The sequence below is a fragment of the Oxyura jamaicensis genome, chromosome 12, assembly GCF_011077185.1.
Source record: "Oxyura jamaicensis isolate SHBP4307 breed ruddy duck chromosome 12, BPBGC_Ojam_1.0, whole genome shotgun sequence".
NCBI lineage: Eukaryota > Metazoa > Chordata > Aves > Anseriformes > Anatidae > Oxyura > Oxyura jamaicensis.
Genome location: NC_048904.1, coordinates 801,463 through 823,515, shown reverse-complemented (window position 1 = coordinate 823,515; position 22,053 = coordinate 801,463). Strand labels below are relative to the sequence as shown.

General features: G+C 34.2%; 1 protein-coding gene across 22 annotated transcripts in view; it reads right to left on the bottom strand.

Moving 5' to 3' along the window:
- The window catches only part of ERC2 (ELKS/RAB6-interacting/CAST family member 2), a 537,199-nt gene that overhangs the window by 46,492 nt on the left and 468,654 nt on the right, over positions 1-22,053 (bottom strand). For 19 of the 22 annotated variants that reach the window (XM_035338160.1, XM_035338159.1, XM_035338162.1 and 16 more), the window contains one exon: positions 11,260-11,450. The exons of 1 other annotated variant lie outside the window; for it this stretch is intronic. In XM_035338160.1, coding sequence (XP_035194051.1) covers positions 11,370-11,450 — 81 coding nt within the window. In that variant the 3' untranslated portion in view covers positions 11,260-11,369. Of the gene's footprint in view, positions 1-11,259; positions 11,451-12,511; positions 12,622-22,053 lie in introns of those variants that run through there. 2 more of the 22 variants (XM_035338170.1, XM_035338169.1) reach the window with 2 other exon arrangements.

The following is a 22,053-nucleotide window of genomic DNA, read 5'->3' as shown; positions in this document are numbered from 1 at the left end:
CTGTGTGCCCTTTAAAGATAAACAGGGCATTATTTAAGGAAAAAAAAAAAAAAAAGAAGAAAGAAAGAAAAAAGAAAGCTATTTAGGTATAAGCCAACTGTAGCTTGGTGAATGTGACAGCCATTCTTATTTACACCCAAATAAATCCAGACTGTATTTACCCAATACAGCTTTAAAGGTTTTCTGACATTCTGAGTTAAATTGATTCTGCTAATTGTTTAGCAGAGAGGAGAAACATTTAGGTTTTTTAATTCTACTTTATGCTAAACAGCATTAACTTAATGTCTGTGATTGATGTATCTGTAATTCAACATTAAATATTCTTAGATATTTATATTGAGAGAATGTTTTAAATAACTTTACCTACTGTCCTGGTTTCAGTTAGGACAGTTATTTTCCCTCCTAGTAGCTGGTAGGGTGCTATGTTTTGGATTAGGATGAGAAGAGTGCTGATAACATGCTGATGTTTTAATTGCTGCAGAGCACTGCTTATACTAAGCCAAGGACTTTTCAGCTTCTCACTCTGTCCTGCCAGCGGGCAGGCTGGGGGTGCAGCAAGAGCTGGGAGGGGACAGACCCAGGACAGCTGACCCCAAGTGGCCAAAGGGGTATTCCACGGCATCTGACGTCATGCTGAACAATATATAGGGGTGGCTAGCCGGGGTGGGGGGGCCGGCTGCTCGGGGTTGGGCTGGGCATCGGTCAGCGGGTGGTGAGCAATTGCATTGTGCATCACTTGTTTGTACATATTATTATTATTATCATTATTATTTTCTATCTTAATAAACTGTCTTTATCTCAACTCACAGGCTTCACTTTCCCGTTTCTCTCCCCCATCCCAGAGAGGGAAGGGGGAGAGTGAGCGAACGGCTGTGTGGTGTTTAGCTGCCAGCCGGGTTAAACCACAACATCTACCACTACATTTTTATTCATCAACAAAGTGCTAGCTATTAGAAGATCATGATGCAGCCAGTAGAACTGTTTGCCTGGATATCTAGGTATCTCTTTAACAGAGAAATAGAGAAGTGCAGGAATGAGGAGATTTGGGTTACTTATCTAGAATTGGATATATTTCAACTAAAGGGATGTTTCATAGTATCTCAGGCTTTGACTTATTTTGCATCAAATGGATTCTGTCCCACATCAAAGATGTTTGCTAAAAAGTAAGAAAAGAAAAAGATTCCATTCTAAAACAAAACAAAAACCTTGAGCTGAAAAAATAGCTTTCCACTCTTAGGAGCAGGTGACAGTAAGATATCTCTCAAGGGCAAAGTATTTAGGCTTACATAGAACTAAACAACTCTGTTATGATGAAAACTGGGCATTCCTCAGTGCTGAGATCTAATGAAAACATCAATGCTTTTAATCAGTTTTGAAATTAACTAACAATTTTACAAGATCCATTTAACATTTATCACCATTTCTGCAAGTTACTTTTAGACAAGGGAAATAGGTATATAAAGCAAAAATTCTTGCATATAGTAAAAGAAAGTGCACAAACTTCTTAAGACAAATGTACATTTAAGAATGATGCCTCTTTGCAATAAACTGTACACAATAATGGGTTCCCATAAACAGGAAATGGTATTTTAAAAAAGACGTACAGATTATTACCGTCTCTGGTGACAGAAACTACATACTTTCCCTGACTCTGCTGAGCTCAGAGTCCATCAGGTTGAGCACTTGCATGGACCAAATGATGGGAAATTGGGAGGTCAGAACAGAATTATGAAAACTGTTGTAACACAACTGTTACAAAATTACTGTGCCTCTAGGAAAAGTGGAAAAAAAAAAAAAAAAACAGTGGGAAAAAAATAAAATAAAAAGGCTGCTGATAGATTTCATAACCTAGGAAAGCCAGGGGTTAAATTTTGAAGAGAAGGGTTTGAAGAACCTGCATGTTCCTAATGAGGAAAGAAAAAGAAGGGAAAAGAGAGAGGCCTAAAAATTAATCAAGTGAATCTGATATCTGAAAACCTGGAAGCAATATTGCAGCTGGAAAAGGGTATAGAGGGAAAGGAGAACACAACAGAAAGAACACAGAAGAGAATGAAGAGACTAGAAGCCACAAGAAAGGAGAGACTGATATGCAGGATGAAAAACATTAAAAGAGCAAATATGGCAAAATAGAGAGAAGACGTTTCCTTGAATTAGCTAGCCAAAGCTGAATACTAGGCAGAGCCATACAAGTGCTGAGATATTACTAACTGCAATATTGCAACATTTGTCACTTAGAAAATTTCTGTTAATGGCCTGAGGCATATTATCTTTGACAGGAGTGGTTGGCAGAAGATGAACTCTAAGTGCTCAAGAAAACAGCTGGATGACAAATGTAGGGAGATACCACAGTTGAGGATTTCTAAGACGACAAGAACATAGAAATGATGAAAGGGTCAATACAAACAGTTATTGTTTGTCCTTTAAGGACTGGAACAGGAAGCTTCTGTACTTCCAAAGTATGTAAGAACATGTCTTACAAATCCTACAGGTACTAAATGGCATGAAATTTAGCTAAAACATATAGGAACAGGTTTAGAAACACATGCTAGCTCTCAAATATTTCCTTAACAGCCTATGCAAACCATTTATGTAAGAGAAATTCCATGTGCCTGTTTTACAAAACAGCATTTCTAGAAGAGAAGCTTTCTCACTGAAATACGTTTAAATACTTGTGTTCAGATAATGAATTAATCTGTCTGTTCTAAACATCCATTATTTTAGATTCTGCATCTATATGAAAAACAAATTTGCACAGGTTTATCACTATACTATCTCATTAGCACACAAAACTTAAACTGTTAGAAACATGCAAGTGTGCCTTATGCAATAAAAACCTATTTATGATCCATGACTGTACACAACATGCCTTAGAGACTATTAATATCCTAATCAAATACTTTTGCAGATTTATTGGCCAAGAACTGATAAAGTACTTACCCGTAATTGTTAGATAAAAGAATGATACTATCAGGTAAAATATATTTTTATATATACTTTGGATATTTTATTCACTTGGTAGCCAGCTTAGATACATAACTTAGATATTTGTCCACAAATAACACTGGTTAAGTAACTCTGCAACATCTGGTTTCTTTTTCTGTTTGCTATGTGAGTGCTTTTTTATGAATATAATTAATCCTTCTAAAATGGGAATAAAGCAAGTTATTGTCTTCTGGAAACTAATGAAGTATATTACAACCACAGACAAAGGGACTGTACCTCATTCTGCACAGCAAAGTTAAGATGCCCACAAAGAGAAAAAGAGCTTATGTTTATACCAAAATGGTACTTGCAGCTCAGGGGTCTAGATTCACTGAACAAATTTAGTAGAAGGAAGTAATCAAAGTAACTGCATAGCTGACATAGAAAATTTCAGAAGGAAAGTTAGAAGAGACAGGATATGAAAGCATAGGGAGACATGAAATGACACTTTCCTTCTGTCTTGAATTTCTGTGTTGAAGGCTCTGTGTCAACAGAGACTGAATTTGTGAGCTGGTAGAGATAAAGTGAAGGAAGAAAAAATAAAACAGTGTGACTGCTGCTTGTATGGGAGCTGTGGAAACACACAAATGTATTTGCATTTTCATTACAGTATTGATCTAAGACCAAAGAAGGGTGTTGTTCTTCCTGTATCTGTCAATGTGATTTTGGAAAACAAAGCCAGACTCTTAAGAAATAATGTTTGAATTTAGGATTCATTACTGTATCACTTCAACCAGCTGAGCTTAAAAGGGTAGTTCTGGACCAAGTTTTTTAAAAAACTCTACACCAAAAAACTCTTTACTAGGTCTAATTACATAGGACATAATTAAAATATTCCAATCTTCCTTTTATAAATCAATAAAGCCATTGCCATTGCTTTCTATGAAAAAAATGGAAACAGCACAAAACAAGTCAACAAAAAACATTGAATCTTGTTGTTAATACTGTTCTACCCTGCCGTTCTGACAAGGACAGATTAAACTGTTTTATGTTCTCTCACATCTTTTTCTATTTGATCTATAAAACCAGAAGAAAAATGAGAAACATTACTAAACTTAGATAAAGCAGTCTTTACCACCAATCGAGTTTAGGCACTTGATCTACCCATAAAAAATCAATTAAAATAAAAGGTGGATTTTTGTCTCACCTTTAAAATTAATTATTCCACCTCATCAAATTCAACAAAGGAGATTCATATTGGTCAATTAATTATGTCTCTGTAATGTATAATAAAATGTTATTTATCTACTTTCCCTTTCTATTTTGAGGTTTAGTACGATCTTGCTTTGTAAATAGTAAAGTGCTATAGTTGTATATATCCTTCTCTTTTATAATTAAAGCTTACTTTATATTTCAACAATATATTAGCTGCAAATGGATACAGACTTTACAGGAGTTGGTCTAACCCACTGGCTACCTACACAAGCTGTAGATAGCCAACCACAGACTCCAAAACATAACAAAGAGCTTGTCTTTTTTCAAGAAAGCCTCAGCAGATCTGTGCCTTGAGATGCAACATTAAGTATCCCTCAGCAGCTCAGACTGTACAATATATATGGAACAAGGGTGTCATACATATGACAGTCACACATTCATTACATTATAAAGAACAAATGCCCAGTATTAATTGTATTCAGTTTAATACATTTTTTTTTTGTTTACACCTCTCTAGATCGACCCTTTTTGAAAAGAATTGGATCTAGATCTGCTGCATATTTACATATGCAGTGAACTTAACATGCATGGATCAAATTAAAACCATGAATTTGCATTATAGTTTTGACTGGCAATAAAGATAAAATTAATGAAGTACTCTAGGTATGCCACATTACGCTGCTTCCAAAAATCGGTTTGCTAAAGGAGATCTTCCTGAAGAAAATTCAGTTGCGTACTTTGGATTATGCCTCATTTTTCTGCATCAATTTGTTACAGAACTATCTTCCAGATTATCCCTGCTTTTGTTTTGCTTGGTGTTTGTTTTTAAGCACAGTCATAAATATATTTCCATTTCATGCTATTCCCAGTTAGAAATAAAATGACTGTACTTCCAAGAAAGAAAATTAACAGGGAATCTGGTCTGCATTTGTAGGCAGGATTGAGACACTTTGAATGGAGAAGAATTAAATTAGCCCCAGATATGGAGGCTGAATACTAGCCATGTGTTTCTGGAGTATCTGCAAACCCTTTCCTTATAGTCTGAACTTTACACACATAAATACACCAATATAGGTATAACCCAGTAAAAAGTTTGCTACCCTACAGCAAGCACAAGGATATCCATTTTTTTGGCTAAACACTTTTTTTTTTCCTCTCTTCCAAAGGGACCACTGGTCTTTGAATAAAATATTTTTACCTTCCCCCACAGCCACCAGTTCAGAATGAAAGCATATTCCATGTTTAAGATTCTATATTTACTTAGTTTAAATATTTATGGATGAGATGTATATACAATATTGAATAAAACAGAAACCAGATTCATTCCTTAATGAGTGAGAAAGAATAGACTTCATATGGGGAAAAAAGTAGTGCTAGAAATAGTCACTCCTTCTTTAAAGTCAGCAACCACAAGAAAAATTAAGGCTTCTCAACTACTGTAGAGAATAACAAAACTAATTGTTATTAGTTTTTCTTCTATATTATCAGATTTTTATGATAAAGGTTTTTATGTTTAAAAATGTGTTTAAATTTATTCATCTGTTCTCATAGTTCCATGTTTCACTGGGCTGCTACACTGCATTATGTTTCCATATGACTGGATTAAATCTATCTAACAGACAAGTTAAGTCATTAGTCTAGCCTCTGAATACTTGTTCAGATCTTCATCAAGTATTGACAAGCTGCAGAACTCATACTGACGTCCTGTTTTTTAAACAGGATATTGATAGTACTTGTCAGATCAACACTTTAAAGACTACTCTTCCTCCAAAGATACTGATAAGCTGAAAATGGTGTTAAACCCATTTTTTGGGGAACTGGACAGCCCAAGGGAGTGGTAATGGGAAACAGAGACTTTAACCTTTAGGTCATCAGTTTAAATTCAGCTCAGGATGATTGTGACCAACATTCTCATGCGATGAATGTTAGCCTGAGTAAAGAAATAGACACAATAAATATTGGTGGACACATTACCAAGGTAACCAATGCCTTTTGGTAATTTCAGAAGAATACCTACACACTGACAGGTCACAAAGCAATCCTGATTCCTGTAGTTTCATGGAATTCATCATCGACTGCATATTGCAAAGCAACATGCCAACTACAATCAATTTACTTATGACAGGTTTGGGGTTAGAAGCATCTTCAGCAGTGTTAACTACAGAGTTCACCTTCTTATAATAAAGTATAAGGTGCAAAAATAGAGAGATACAAAACCATACAGAAAAATGCCATTAAGTTCATTGTTGCACTACTAGCTAGCAGGTTTGGTTGAACTGTTAAAATGTGGAAGAAGAGAGAAAAACTTGAATACAGGAATAACCAGAGGCATGGAAAAACAGATCTATATGGAGTCTTAGATTGAGATTTAGATTAGAGCCCAGATTAATAAATGTTGCCTGGTATGAATATATAAAATAATGATTATTACAGGCATTTCTTTAGAGCCTGAGGCTTATGATTAAAGCTGTTCACAAATGTTCTTTGCTAGACTATAAGAGATTTCAGAAAGGTCTTGTTAGTATTAGGGCAAATCCTTTCAGGAGTTCTACAAAAGCAGAGATACCCAACCTATTACAGACAATAGTCAAATAGTAATGGCAGTTGCCTTCGATGCATTAGATATTCAACTGGGTTTAAGTCTCTATTCAGCTGGACTCAGAAAAGGAAATTGAACCAAAGTCACATGTCTTAAAGGATAATGCCCTAATTATTAGGCTCTGGGTATTGTATTGTAATGCAGATTTCTCTCAAGGTTTTTTGTTGAGCAGTTTCATTTTAAATAAATTAGTTATCAGCTATTTGGAATTAAAGCTTCTTAAAGGAAGTTTCTTTAAACTACCCTTGATATAAGAGAGATTGATAAAGATTGATAAAGCAAAAGTTTCTATCAAAAACTCTGTTAAACAGAAAAATTTCCAATCAGCTTCACTATTGGCAAGAACAAATGCAAATAAGTATTAGATATTTGTGAACACTCTCTTTTTTCTTTTTCACAAGACTAAAGAGGTGACAGTGAGACCAGGCCATGAAAACTCTTTCTGTTCAAGACATCAAGCGATTTAAGGCTGGAGGAGAATCATTGCTACTCACCAATGAACCTCTTATATAAAATGAGAGGAACAAAATATGCAAAGAAATGAAAAGCCTTTTCATTTAAAACTGATCAAGTGAAAACATTAACAGCATTCATATTAATTTTCTTGTGCTAAGCAGTGATGCAGTTGATAATTTTCATACCTCAGAAGATAAGGCCTTTAATTTGAACTCTAAGTATAATGAATCATCTTTACTGTGATTTCCTTTTACCCATCCTATCTGTAATCTTGAAAATATGCCATTCCCAAACTGCTAATCTTCATGTGACTTTAGCTGAAACTCTCGTTCATTTCTAGAGTTTAATTTACATTCCACTATTACCTTTTAGCTCTATCAAAATGCTTATTTATCAAAACTTTTAATTATCATTATTCCTTTATGCAGAGCTTCCCAAAATGCACCAATTCAATTCAACTGGTATTATGTGATATATTTTATCCTTACATATAGAAACTTCATTCATCCGTGAAGACCTCTACTCACCTTTAAAGTTTACCACTCTATCAATTCACAGACTAAAAAAACAAAAATCCCTTCTGTTTCTAACAGTTTTCTCTGTGCTTCTACTTAATTTTCCTGTTTTCATTCAGTCCTCTCTCCCCTTGTTCTGTCATTACATGGGCTGCTAGTGTTTTTTTTTTAGCTATTCATCCCACATTCATAACAGTGATATCTGAACACCTTTTACATACTGTCATCTCCTCTAGAGAGATCAGTCAGCACTGTACTAAAGAAGCAGACTACATCAGTAGGTCCCTATGCACTATAAAATCATTAAAATGATGTTAATTTACAATCTTTATCATTTTAACTTCCATTCACTGTGAAAGGGGAGTTAGTTTGAAATTGTATTATGCTGTAAATGGTAGCTCTTCTAAACACAGATTATGAGACAATGAATGTCCTGTTTGTCCTGTTTTAGTCACTGAACACCTTCTTCAGGATACAGATTATACCCTTCTTACTTGTACTGAGTGCTATCCTACTATAAGAAAGGCTCCACTGCAATGAAAACAGATGCTAGTGGAGGCAGAAGATAAGTAGTCTAAAAACAACAGCCTTCCATGAATACAAGTTCCCATTCTCACCACCAATGCGCCATATTACAAAGCAGCAATAGTTCGCAATGTAATGCACTTGGATACCAAACTAGGTGATGCATCTACTGCCAGAAAAGTAATGTGCAATGAATCACATTATTCCTCCAATGTTTTAAAAGGTAGAAACAATATTTAAAAGAACTGCCAAGCAAATCCACGGTTCTAATTTTATACTGTCTGTAGCTCTTTAGACTAAAAATAATTCACAGATGTCATTTTTGCGATTAGCATTTCTATTAAAAAGAAAACCAGACTCATCCTAGTTGATTTTAGGCATTGACTTACCAGAATAATTCCACAGAGGAAGATAAATGCACTTACATTAATAAGGATCTGCACTGCAAGCCATTTTAAAAATACACATCTTGAAATAGATAAAATTATAACCTAGGAATTAAGTCAGAAATTTTGACAAACATTTGTTTTATAAATTCAATGATGTTAAATTAGTTAAATACATCCTGAGTTCAGATTAATACATGCTTCTCTGAAGAACTCCATTAAAAACATTACCATATTTTAAGTAAATTAATTTCTTTAGTGCTTCAAAACAGACTCTGCCTACTGTTCATAAATGTCAAAGCCTTTTTTAACCACAAATTCTTCCTATCATTTAATTATAAAAGCTTCTGTAAAGTTAACTTACGTTTGAAAAACAGATTCATAAAATTCCTTAGTTCTAGATTCAAAGGAGCTGTTAAATTAAAATAACGACCTAAATAAGTCCTAAAGATAAGGAAATTCAAAATGAGACAACAGCAGAATTCAAACATCTCCAGCCATAACGGTAAATCTGAAGGCCCCTTTCTAAGCCTGGAGACATCTGTTCTCCAAAAATATTACATTTTTTTTGGTTAGACCAGAAAGTGGATCTGCATCTCTGTGCCTGGTAACTACCTGAACAGGAGCAAACATCTCGCTGCACAGCTTACACCTAACCCTGACTGGGATCTAGAAACAAAACCCATCCCCTTATGTGGCTTGAGGTGTTTGATTCAACAGGTGTTCTCAGAGCCAGCCTAACAGTCACCAACCAGGCAGGTTTCCTCCAGAATTCTTCAGGTGCTATTTCTTTCTAAAGTGGTACAGGAGCAGCAGCCATTGCTAGCCTAGCAGCATGATTACTCAACCTAAAAGGAAAATCCCCAGGTTAATTCCTTCTTCAGTCCAAGACTGAAAGTGAGGTCTTTTAATGTTCTAATGTGAGGTCTTTAATGTTCTAATCATTAGGCTACAGGCCACATTAAATGCTGGAATAAGGGTAAGGATATATTAAAGCTCTCCTGTAGAAGCTGTATTATTGTACAGAAAAAAAATTAAGATTCATTGGGCCAGAGAAAGAACACAAGAGGGAGCAAGAGTCTGTAGCCTAGTGATTTGGGCACTCATCTGGAAAAAGAGTCCTGGGTTCCTGGCCTTTGCTCCATCGAAGGCTCATGCAATTTATCTAACAGCCTTTCCATAATACAAGTCCTGCCTTGAATCCAGCTAAGTTTTCCTTCTTGATCCAAGCTTATAAATAACATTTTGGGTAACAGTAACATTTATCATTTTGAATTTCTTTTTGAATGAAAGACATCAATATGTCTTTTGTATGCTTTTAATGCTAAATTGAAAACGAAGAACATCAATGAAACTGAAATGTGCCCAAAACCTAAAGTTTACTTCATATTAATTTTACTTCCTACTTATATATATATTACAATAACTTAATTGAAAGCAAGTTGAAAATAATATAAAAATTCAAGTCTATTTATTTACCTGTGTCAAAAATGCTGCTTTGAATTACGAGGTTGGAACTTATTTTTTTCATCTCCTCTTTCTCAGGATGTGGTAGCATTTGATTTTTAAGAAGTTATAGCAATAGTAGTAGACCTCTAATATCTTAATTCTTCTCAGTTTCAGTTTCTGATTCTCACTTAATAGTATTTTCATTTTCTGGTTCTCATTCCCTAGTACAACAGTGAAATGTCATGCAGGAGACTGCTTAAATCCAAGTAAGTTTACCCTGAAATTCCCACTCCAACAATTTCATGGACATATTTCTGTTTTTGCTAAACATTCTTTTTATAATAGCTTCATTTTGGGCCTAAGCCTACGTAACAGCGTCCCTTTAAATAATATTCCATGCCTTGAAACATATTACAAAAACTGTTATATCAAGGCAAGTTATGCAACAGCTCTCTATGGTTTTAGCATATTTACTCTGTCACACCATATGTGAGACTGCAGCCTCCACAACAAAAACTTTACACACTGAAGTCATTATCTCCGTGAAGTCTGCAACTGGCATTTAAAACTTATTGATGGCCTGGGTATTGGTGGCTCAGTAGGCAGCACTCTTGCTGGAGGCCCAGGAGGTCAGAAGCTCACATTTTGCTCAAAGAATAAGTTGGATATTGTCCAGGATTGTGTGTGGGCTGCGCTAGACTCCTAAAGGGGCAGTCCTTAGGACAGTAAGTAAAACCCTGTCTGTTTTGTGGATATCAAAGTCCTCTTGGAAATGGAAGAGGAAGAAAGAGCAAGTTTAACTCGTCTGAAGCAAGTTAATGGAAATTAGCACACTTGCTGAGGACCTGAATATAATTGTTCATGCTAAATACAGAATTGTACTACTATGGTACACTGAACAGTTTTGAACAAGCCATTTTGGTCTTTGTGGTAAGCATATGTTCGAGAGACAGGTACAGACTGCCACACATGCTCAGTATTACCTAATCAGCTAAGAGTAGAATGACTTTGGATTCAGTTTCACACCACAGAACTAAGAAAAATGCATGTATAATTTTTGTAAGTGAGGAGTTTAAACAAAAATGTTTTAATGCTGGTAATGCTTCAGAGTATACTATATAATTACTGAAAAAAAACTTCAGCCAAAGTCAACACTAACAACATATATAGAGAATATAAATGGAGATTCAACCTGCTCTGGTGTTAAACTTTGATACTTGAATATCCCAGATGTCTCCCTCCTCCTCTTCTTCTTTATAGACAGGTAAAGATGGATCTCTTCAAGGAACTGGGGATCACACTCTAGGCAAAGGTTGGACAGGTGATCAATGTACAGCATGAGATTTTGCCGTGGCTATGTGCCTCCAACAGTGACTGGATCATCTGGTTTAGAAAAACAATTCAAATTTATAATATTTTCTAAAGAACTTAATTAGGGAAATATAGTAAAAGGGAAAACAAATTATTTTCGTAACACAAAATGTATCATAACTTCATCCTACAATGAGGTTACTCATTAAAAAAATATATATTTCTTATTTAACATTTTGTTCATTAAATTTTTAATTCCTTAGATGTCAACCTTAAGAACATTACAACCCATTTCCACTAGCAGAATGTGTTTAACAGTTTCCCATGAGATATTAAGTTATTGTAAGTTTTAGTTTCCTTTTTTTTTTTTGTGTCTAACACAACCACACAAAGTGCAAAGGCCAAGTCTGGCCCACTACTTAAACAGGCTTTGGAGCAAGTCATAGTTTATTAGTCAAGTGGGATTCTAATCTATAGTGCACTCCAGGTTGGTATTCACAGATGTTAGTGTTTGTTAACAAAGATTCATCCTCAAACACTCCCCGCATTGTCATTAGATTGAAAGAGAATTTTCTAGATGACCATTCAGAGTACCTGGAGTGAAAATTTTCGTCTAGCGCTTATGAACACTCTCTTGTACATAGCATTTTTTTTTCTCACTACCACAGAAAAGCAAATAATGCCATAATTCCCCAAAATATACACTAGTAAAATGGACACTTAAGATTAACTTTGGTGAAATCAACCTGTATTTAAGCAAGCATCCACACATAGTAAAACAGATCACAAATTACAAGCATCATGATATCGTCAGGCTTTCATATAATTAATGTGCAAGCAATAAGCTTCTTAAACAAAACAGGTTAACTGATGGTATTATTTCTAGTTTAGAAATAGAGGAACACATAGCACAAAACCAGTGCAAATTTGCAAATAATTATGAGTTCATTTTGTTGCTAAAATTTGAAAAGAAGCTATTTCAAGGAATGAAGGATGTCCTCTTAATCTGTGACAAAAAATTTGTTGGTTTTTTTTTCTCAGTAAGAAAGAAATTATCTTTTTTTTTTTTTTTTCCCAATAAAAATATCCTTGTGAATACATAAACAATCCTGGTAATCATGTAATTACCTTACCCAATCAGATTAAATTGCTGTCAGTTGAGTTCCCACTGTTGATTAACTTTCATGCACTTTAGACTTAAATGAAGTCTTTGGTAGTTACTTAGTCATTTACAAAGGTGTCTCTATGATTCAAAAAAGTATAACAGCAATATATTATTTGCTATAATCATCATATACCCACCCAAGGTCAAGGTTAGATCACAGTGGACCCCTTTTCTAAAATCCTAAAGAAATGCAGAATTTAACTGTGTTGCTTATTTTGGTGTTTCTTGCCATGACTTCTAAATGTAATAGTAACCTTTGACCCCCCACACATTAAACACCATAATTATGTAATTAAAACTAATTATGCAATTTAACATACATATTTTTGTCCTACAACAAGCGGGTCAATTACCTCACTCATTGACCTTGGAAGCTTTCACAGTTTAAACAAAACAATGAGGCTTTCAATTAATTTTAAAGTACAAACAGAAAAGAAGCAGCAGAACCACAAAAGTCTTCAAGCTAACATTGCCTTACAAATCTCTTAATTTTGTATTACATAAAATAACCCCCCTGCTAAAAACCCTTATCCTTCTTATATCTTTTGATCATTACAAATGTTAACGCTTTTGTGAAGAAATCATACACACGTTACATGCCAAAAACAAGCAAGCTTGGATTACTTTTTTCTTTGTCCCACTTGTTTTCTTCAATATGGTTTCCTTTGCTTCCTCCTACATTTATTTACTTCTCTCCCATTTCACCTTCACTTTTAGAACTCTTTTTCTTTCCCCCTTTTTCTTTATCATCTTCTCTGTCCCATTGCTAGCTGTAAAACTTGTTTGTAGTTTATCAAACTGCTGAAGCCCTCATATTTTCCAATTTCTGCTTGCTTTCCTAACCCTGTTCAAGAGATGGCATTTCAAGAGATGGTGTTTCTCATCAGATCCTGGCACCAGAAGCTCCTGATGATGGTAATTCATCACACTGAGGGAATTCTGGACTGCAGAAAGCCACAGCTAAAACAAACATGGTACATGCTCTAAAAACTGTTACAAATTTTCCAGTGCTGGAAATTTGGTACAAGTGAAAAACACTATATGAAATTATTGAAATATATTTCACCTGGATAATGCCTTCATTCACTTCATACACTCAGGTAAGCTATATGTACTACACTATTTTTATTTTTATTTTTTAATTTTACAAGAGACTAATGCAATATTACGTTTTGAACAAGGAACTTATTTATTTTCATACGGTAAATAATTCAACCATTTTTTTCAACCACTTTTTTTCAGTAAATCAAATCCCATTCACTAAAGAACAATTCTTAAAGCAAGTATATGCTTGTGTGTGCTACCTTAAAAAGGACTTCTGCTACTCTCTTTATTCAATTGCTATCTTAGACACAAGTAATTCCACTGAAGTTAATAGGCTTTGCTGTGAAATAAAGTGACAGACAATGTATATATAGGTATACCATTCAAGTTTTAAATTTTTTTCTCTACCTCTCCCTTTATATGGATATCAGAAAGTAGCTACTGGCAAAATATCAAAATCTATACAAATCTTAGCTGACTTCTTGAAAGTAATGGAAAAATATCTACAGTGCACTTTGTGTTCTGGTGTCATTTCTAACACCATTTTTGGAGTCCTTCAGGTTCTCTGCTTTAATTAGGCCTGACTTACACAAGCAGCTCAAAAAGATATCAGTAAACCTTTGACATAATGGAAACAAGGAATGCTGAACTCTGAATGAGGAACGGGAAAGAAACAATTTAAGATGGTAGCAGGCCTTATTGCAACATTAAACCTCAAATTGAATCTGATTTATATAAAGTAAACCAATATATTGACATAGTACCCCAACTTCTGGACAATAGTTAGAAAGAAAACAATACAGTGCATGTGTAGAAATTTTATCCTAGGGAGCGGAGAAGAGTATTCCTTATACTCTCATTTAACAAAAAGATTCGTTATGTTTTGAATGGAATATTAAAATTCTAATTCAGCTCACAGAGCATCCCAAACAGAGCAACAAAAGAATGTGTGAAAGAGTCCAAATATGGTGCCATTGAAACAGAGTGGATGAGAGGAATTGGGACGGAATCCTACAAGTGGCTAAACAGCAGCAGGAGATCAGCTTCACAAACAGCAGGATGCTATTCTTTCCAGCTGTGAGTGACATAATACAAGCGATTGAGATTTTAGCTGATAAATGTAGGCATTAAATAAAGGCCTTGCTATAGAACTTTCAAACTCAACAATCATTTAGGTAAATCCTGTAGCCCCAATTTACACTGAAGATTATTTTGTCTCATTTGAACATGCCACGTTAATCATGTAAAACAGAATTCTTTATAACATAAAGGCAATCATTTTAAGAGTCTAAATGTAGAAAACACAGGAGTATTTTCTTAAGGATTCAGCAAGTGAATAAAGCCAAAAGCTTTTGGACTTTTACATCTTTTACACATCTTTACACATTTTTTTAACAACTTCCATGTGTCTTTACACATCTTTAGCTCTGATCTGAACAATTCTGCGCATATTAGGCTAAATATATATAAAAATATTAGCCCAAATATATGAGATATCTATATCAGTACTGTTACTGAACTGTACTATCTAACAGTACTGTTACTGTTCAGTAATTGCTACTGATTGATCTGTTAATGATATGTCGTAACCCCCACTAAATGTAACCCCAGTAGTGTAACCCTACTGGTTATTCATAAGTTCTGTAATATGGCAGTACTATTAGAGAAACTTTAAGGTTCTGAAGGGCACAGTTGCATTTGTAAAGAGACACTGAGATATCAAGATAAGGTGCACTTAATGAAAATAAGGGATTAATATATCATTTTATTTTTATGAAATCAGGTTTTTTCTAAGCATCTATTTTCCACTCACACTACTTCCCAGATTTCTCCTCCCCCCTTTTTTTAACCTCCCCAGCTGATAATTCTATTTGATACTCAGATTAATTGCAATATGTATGATGATAAGTAGCTGTTTTGAATTTACTTCTTCATAAGGGATGGCTTTATTTTTTCTGGAAACTCACAGACATTTTGTTAAATCTCATTAGTTATCCAGTTGATTCTTTTAATTCAAAAATTAGTTTAAGAGTTTGTGGCACCTCTGAGAATATAAGCTATTACGATTAAGAAGGTAGGCCAATAAGAAGCGCAAAAGCATAGACTTCCCATTCCATAACCTGAGCAACCAAATAAAAACATCGTGACACCTGCAGGAGGCACCTGAAGATTATTTCCTGAGCCCTTTCTCAGCACATGACCAGAAGTTCACCTATGCGATTACAAAACAGGCATTTCCCATCATATGACTGGGTGAAGGAACATGATGGATGATGTCTGTATTTCAATAATTCAATGGACATGTGAATATATTTATGATCATTTATTCTGGAAAGAGACCAGATTACAGACCAGGTAAAGTTCTTGCTAGCTTCAATCTACAGATCATGTCACAAATTGGCCATCTGTGCTGTTAATACGTACGATTTCTGGAGATCTTCCGTAAAACTGTATAATGAGGAATTTGAAATGATGTAGAGATAACCACAGCATTCAGAAATTGTAGCTCTAGTCCCCTGTTCAACTGGAAAACAACAGGACAATGCTGTTTTTCTATTACCTCTAGTATAGTTACTGAAATATGTAGTCATCTTGTTTTCATCACCACAAGGAGTGTGACTTATTTACATGTACGGATGTAGTGTACATTTATAGCATGTTTGGTGCAGAGCAGATCTGTAAAAGATGATTAAGACGTTATGCTGAACTAAAAACTGGATGCTTTGTGAATATCTGTGTTTTGGCCTTTCCCCAAAAGTCTTCCCCGCACAAACTGAGAGACAACAGCTGGAGGAGACTAACTTTCTGTACACAAGAGATTTTTTTTCTTACCTTTTGAAGGTATTACTTGTATATTATTACATTTACATAACGTATCCATATTCTTTCCCATATATAGTAAATTGCACTTCAGTATGTGACTGTTCTGTAGCCATTTCTTCTCCCTCAATTACAAAATAGCATTATCCTCGCTGTCATTCAAGCCATTCCCCCTCCCCACCCCTATCCCAATTACAAAGAATTGATGCAAATCTATTTTTGTTTGGTCTGTTTTATGCTGACAGCAATTAATTCTAAATCCCAGAACATAAAGACATACAAGTATCACATATGTTTTTGATCTACAAACAAGTTATCCAATTATTTTAGGTAAACTTTATGATCACAACCATCCTTACAAACTCTGATATGATAGGTTAGTTTCTTCTTAATGTCTTAAGACTCATATACATTGCTATGGGAAATATACTCTTGCATGTTCCTCAGGTTTTACTTCCTGATCTTGAAATAACGTAATCAATGTGCACATTTTGTTTACACTTATTAGTAAAAAGACACTAAAAGCATGCTGGGAAATAATATTCCATGCCTGAGGACTCAAACAAGTTCTCTTTATAAATAGAGCTTGTGTAAATCACGGACAAAGTTGACAAATTTCATGGATTAGTTAGGGTGAAAATATCAGATTACATGGTTTATAACAGATTAAGAGGAAAATCATATTAGAATTTTGATTATCCAAATTCTGCATGTTTTTGAAGAATAAAACAAAAAAAGTGATAGTTCCTGACTCCACTCACTTGTTTACACTTGTAATGTGTTACATGTACAGTGTAGGTCTTTCTCATTCACCAAGTGCACAGTAAAACCTTTGAAATCTATATTTAGCTACACTGGGCAAGACACAGTAGAAACAAAACATAAGGAGTTACAGGGGTTGTACTACATTTGAGTTACTTCAATGCATTTTTCTATCAAGTTATCCTAATGTGAAAATGTTTTGTTACTTTGAAAGACTTTAACTAGAGGAAGAAGCAGATTTTGAATGAAAGTTGCTATTTTCACAATTATATTTGGTGCATTTTATTAAAAATTGACAAAGAATCTACTAAAGAAGTTCCACTTCTATTTACCAAAATATTTTGGTATTCTGGTAAAAATATAATATTAATACCAGTGAAAAACAACATTTGGAGTAAAGAGAAACTATCGTTTTTCATGTAAAACCTCATGGCTTTTAGTCATTCGTGATGATGTAATTTAAAGTGAGGCCTTATTTAAAAGAGAAGTTACATATAAACATGTGATTCAAAGAGACTTGTTGACTATGTAACTATTTGGCTTGATGCCTACATCTCTTCCAGTTAGTTGTATAGACCACTTGTCATCTTTGCATATGAAGACAGCCAATTTGTCAAACATTTGCTTTAATTCTTTTTCTTTGTCTTCTTTACAATATCCTTCATATTCATCTTGGTCATCAATATCATATATCTGACTGGAGGATGGAAATTCATTTGTGTCTCCGTCTTATTTCCTTTGCATGCAATCCTCCTGGGTCTTATAGGATGTACTTAATAGGAACCACATTATTCTCCTAAAGGAAGTCCTTGAGCAGACTTTGAGAAGCAGTATGGCAAATTAGTTTCAGAACATGGAAGGTCAGGTTGGAAATAACAGCTGCAGTTATCTGTAGTATTTCTGCACTCTAAAAAGTAACAAAAAGAGGTCTAACTTTTAAGATAGTATTTGTTTGATGTTTTTCCCTTAGAAAGCTGGAGTAATTTATCCACAAACAATAGTGTCCTGGACATCAGCTGAAACAAATTAAAATTAGCTGTTAGTTAAATTCACATTTTGAATATATGAGCAATTGCACTTCTGTTCCAAGAGTATTTTAAAGCTTTTGTTTCCACAAACTCAGATCATTATTTGTAACAAATTCTATACCATTCAAATTTTAAAGTCTGAGTTTGCAACATAAATAGCCCTTTAGATGTTTGAAAATGTCATGTTTATAGCTGTCCTTGCAACCTTAATTCTGCCCCCTGGTGTCTATAAATTTATGGTTATTTCTAACTAATGATCGATCACACACATTATATTTTACTCTAGGATCTCAGTGTCATTCTGTTCACACACTAAAGGTTTCTTACAGAGTGAAGCTACCTTTCAATAATGCCAATGTTTTTAAATGCTGCCTTTCTAACCATCTACCTGGAACTACATTTACTAATTGCTTCCTGGGCTTCTCTGTGCTGCTCATCACCACATCTAGATACCCCTATAACACTAACAAACTGCTTTCTGCATCTCTGTGATATAAAAGAACATTATTATCTGTGTAGGAAAAGATGGTGCACAGACACTGGGCACAGTTTCAAAAGCCTTTGCTTGTCTCAGATGTCTTGGTCATTTGCTCTAAAGCATTTGGCTTACTTGTGTAAAGTTCTTAGTTTTTTATAGTCCTTTCCATTTTTTAAATAGTTGTATAGACTTCAACAAGTTATCTTTGACACATCTCTATAAAATAAGATCATGCATTCAATTTTCCTCATTTTTCAGATGTTAAAAAGTGACTTTTGTCTAGCGCAGAGTACTAGTACTGCTACCTAAAACTCAGAACCACTCTCAGTGCTTCAGCACTGTTTTTGTCCCTGATGACTTACTACAATAGCAGCAGTATTTTCATTGTTTTAAGGTACTGTGAATATTCTATACAGTTGAGACAGGTCACAACTGAAATGGAAGAAAATAAGCAAAATAAAATAAAATAAAATAAATAAAACAAAAACAAACAAAAAAAAAAAACACCAGAGGTATGCACAATATCTGTATCTTGGTCTACACAATTTGTTAGCACATAAGAAAACCACAGCAAGTTAATGGATAGGGCTAAGTTGACCTTATAACATTAGCACTTGTCTCTCTACAGTCAATTGTCAAATTTACTATGTAACTCATTAATATATTTAATATAAAAGATAGTAAGCTCTGAACAGCCATGAGGTCCTACAGAAAAGGTAGTAATTGGCTGTGTAAATGAAGAACACTGTAAAATGTGCCCCAAAGTGCAACAAGATGAAAATGATACGAGATACTTTAAATCTGTAACTTCCCAAATTCCAGAGTTTTGATTCACATTGTAATGCCCATTTAATGAAGCCATTCTGTTGACTTGCAACATAAATTTGGTGGACTACCAGACAAAAGTTACAGACAAGTTTAATGACGACTCATCAGGATCAGAAGCAAAGTCTGAGCTCTTACCAGTCACAGGTAAAGTACTATTTTGAATACCATTTAAAATAAAACCGTGGTGATCACTTCCAATTATAGTGTAGTACATTGAAGGAAAAAGCTGCTAGCTTGTACACCTGAGCTAATGGAAGCCTTTTATTTTGTTTATTATGTCACAATGGAGCATAAGTTCACCCATTCTTCTCTGAACAAAATCTGAGTGCCCTCTCTGGGGAGGCTAAGGAATCTACAAATAATGAAATTAGGGCTTTTGATTTTTTAAACCTACCAGATTTTCTCCCTGTTTTGAAATGGATCTGATTCAAAGCTCAGCTGTAATTATAAGGAACCTTTTTATTGATTTCACAGTTAGGTGACACAAGTTGGAGGAGTTTAAGCAATGCATATGGGCAGGTTAAAAATATCAGTTCTACTCTTTGTTTATACCATCTGGTTTTCAACCACACAGACCTCAATGAATTTCTCATTTTCTGTTCTAGCATCAGTAAATTAAAATCAGCTACAAAACTTAATTGTGTTTCTTTGTAGAAGCAATGTATGCATCATTAAGGCCAAATAATACCCATACTCAAGTCTATCAAAAACATGTTTTTTTTCATTTGGCAAGAGCGGATTAAAACTGAAATACCATTAAAACTCCAATATATTTTCCAGTAGTGAGCTTACGTGTTTTGTGTCTTTACTTCATTCTTCTTGGTGATGAAAATGATTAAATTAGAATCAGTCAACAATTAGAATCTCAACAATTTGGGCTGTAAGTACTGCAAAATAGGTGTTTGATTTACTATTGAAACTGAAATGAGAAAAAAAAATCCACAAAATTACCCTTACAATTCTATAGGAAAAATGGAATTCCAAGTTTGGATTAATTTAGGTCAAAACTTTGACATAATAATCTCTTTCCCACTTTCTCACATACTGAAAGAAACAAGTAATCCACATTTGTGAAGTGTTTTAATGACCTCAGATGAAAATTACAGAAATGCAAAGCAAGTATAATTGTTGTTATTATGATGAAAATGTCTAGTTCTGCTCACTACATTCATTGCCTTAAGTAACACAGTGGGTAGCCTGTTATTACTTACAGAATAAACTTTTTCATCAAACACTCTTTATAAAAATATTTCCCTGGAAATGTAACACAGCATGTAGCAAGACTACTACAATTTTCCATCAACTATGAGTGCATGCAGCATAGGTACTGTATTTAGATAATTTTACTTGAGCTTTCTGGCAATAGCTACTCTTAAGGAAACCTACATTAACCTAAAATTTAGAGTCTCTTATCCCCAGGCCAGCTTCATTGGAATTTTTAATATGGCACTGTCTATTCAACAGTTGTGTGTAAATTGCCAATAAACTGGCCAGAAAAGAGCTGAAGAGCTAATTGCCTTTTAACTCCACTGTGATGATAAAGTCACGTAGAAAGAAAAGAAGAACTCACACTGCTTTAACAAGTTTATCTGACTGCCGCTTTAACATCCTCTGTCTGCATGCACTTTAGTGCATTCACCAATAAAAGGATTAAAGCATTCAAAATCCTATACCCTCACTAACTAAGAAAGTCCAGATTCAAAACGTCTGCTCTGCTGGAGTCAGCTAACTTTTTGCATGGTACTTGATTTCAGCTATACATTATATAGCATGAAGAATTTCCCCTTTGATGCAGAAGATTATAAATCCTTAGGAACCTGGAATGATTGAAGAAAAAAAAAAAAAAAAAAGGATGCCATTTTATAATTAGAAGAAGTAGAAGAAGCAGAAAATACTTATCATAGATGAAGGATAAAACAGTGCTATTTTATTCAGTGCTCAAATTCCCATTAACTTTGACAGGGCAAGGATTGCATCTCAGAATAAAATGAATGCAATACTGAAAAATACAGCATCATTTAATTGTTAAATACTGGATGACCATACAATTTCAATTTTCAATTACTCTCAATTCTTTCAGCCACATTTTATATTCTTATAAATACAGCATCATTTGCTGTATTTATATTCTTTATAAATGTATGTATTCTGTATGTATTTATATTCTTTACAAATTCAGCATAATTTACTTGTTAAATGCTGGATGACCGTACAATTTCAATTTTCAATTACTCTCAATTCTTTCAGCCACATTTACATTTTTTTGTTCTACACTTCCCTCTTCAAAAATCCAGTTTTATAAATACATTTTTTATCTTATTGTGAAGATAGTTTATATCACATATAAACTTGATAGTTTTACTAGAAGATCTAGATATTTTCTCTGTTTTACTGCACTTTTAACATAGTGTTATTGAATATTAATGTATAGTCAAAGTAGGCATCAAATAATGACAGTTACAGAAGTCAACATTTCTAGACATGAGGCATATTTTCCTTGGCCAGGTGAGTGATAACCATTCTTGTTCTACTTGATTCCACAAAAGGAAA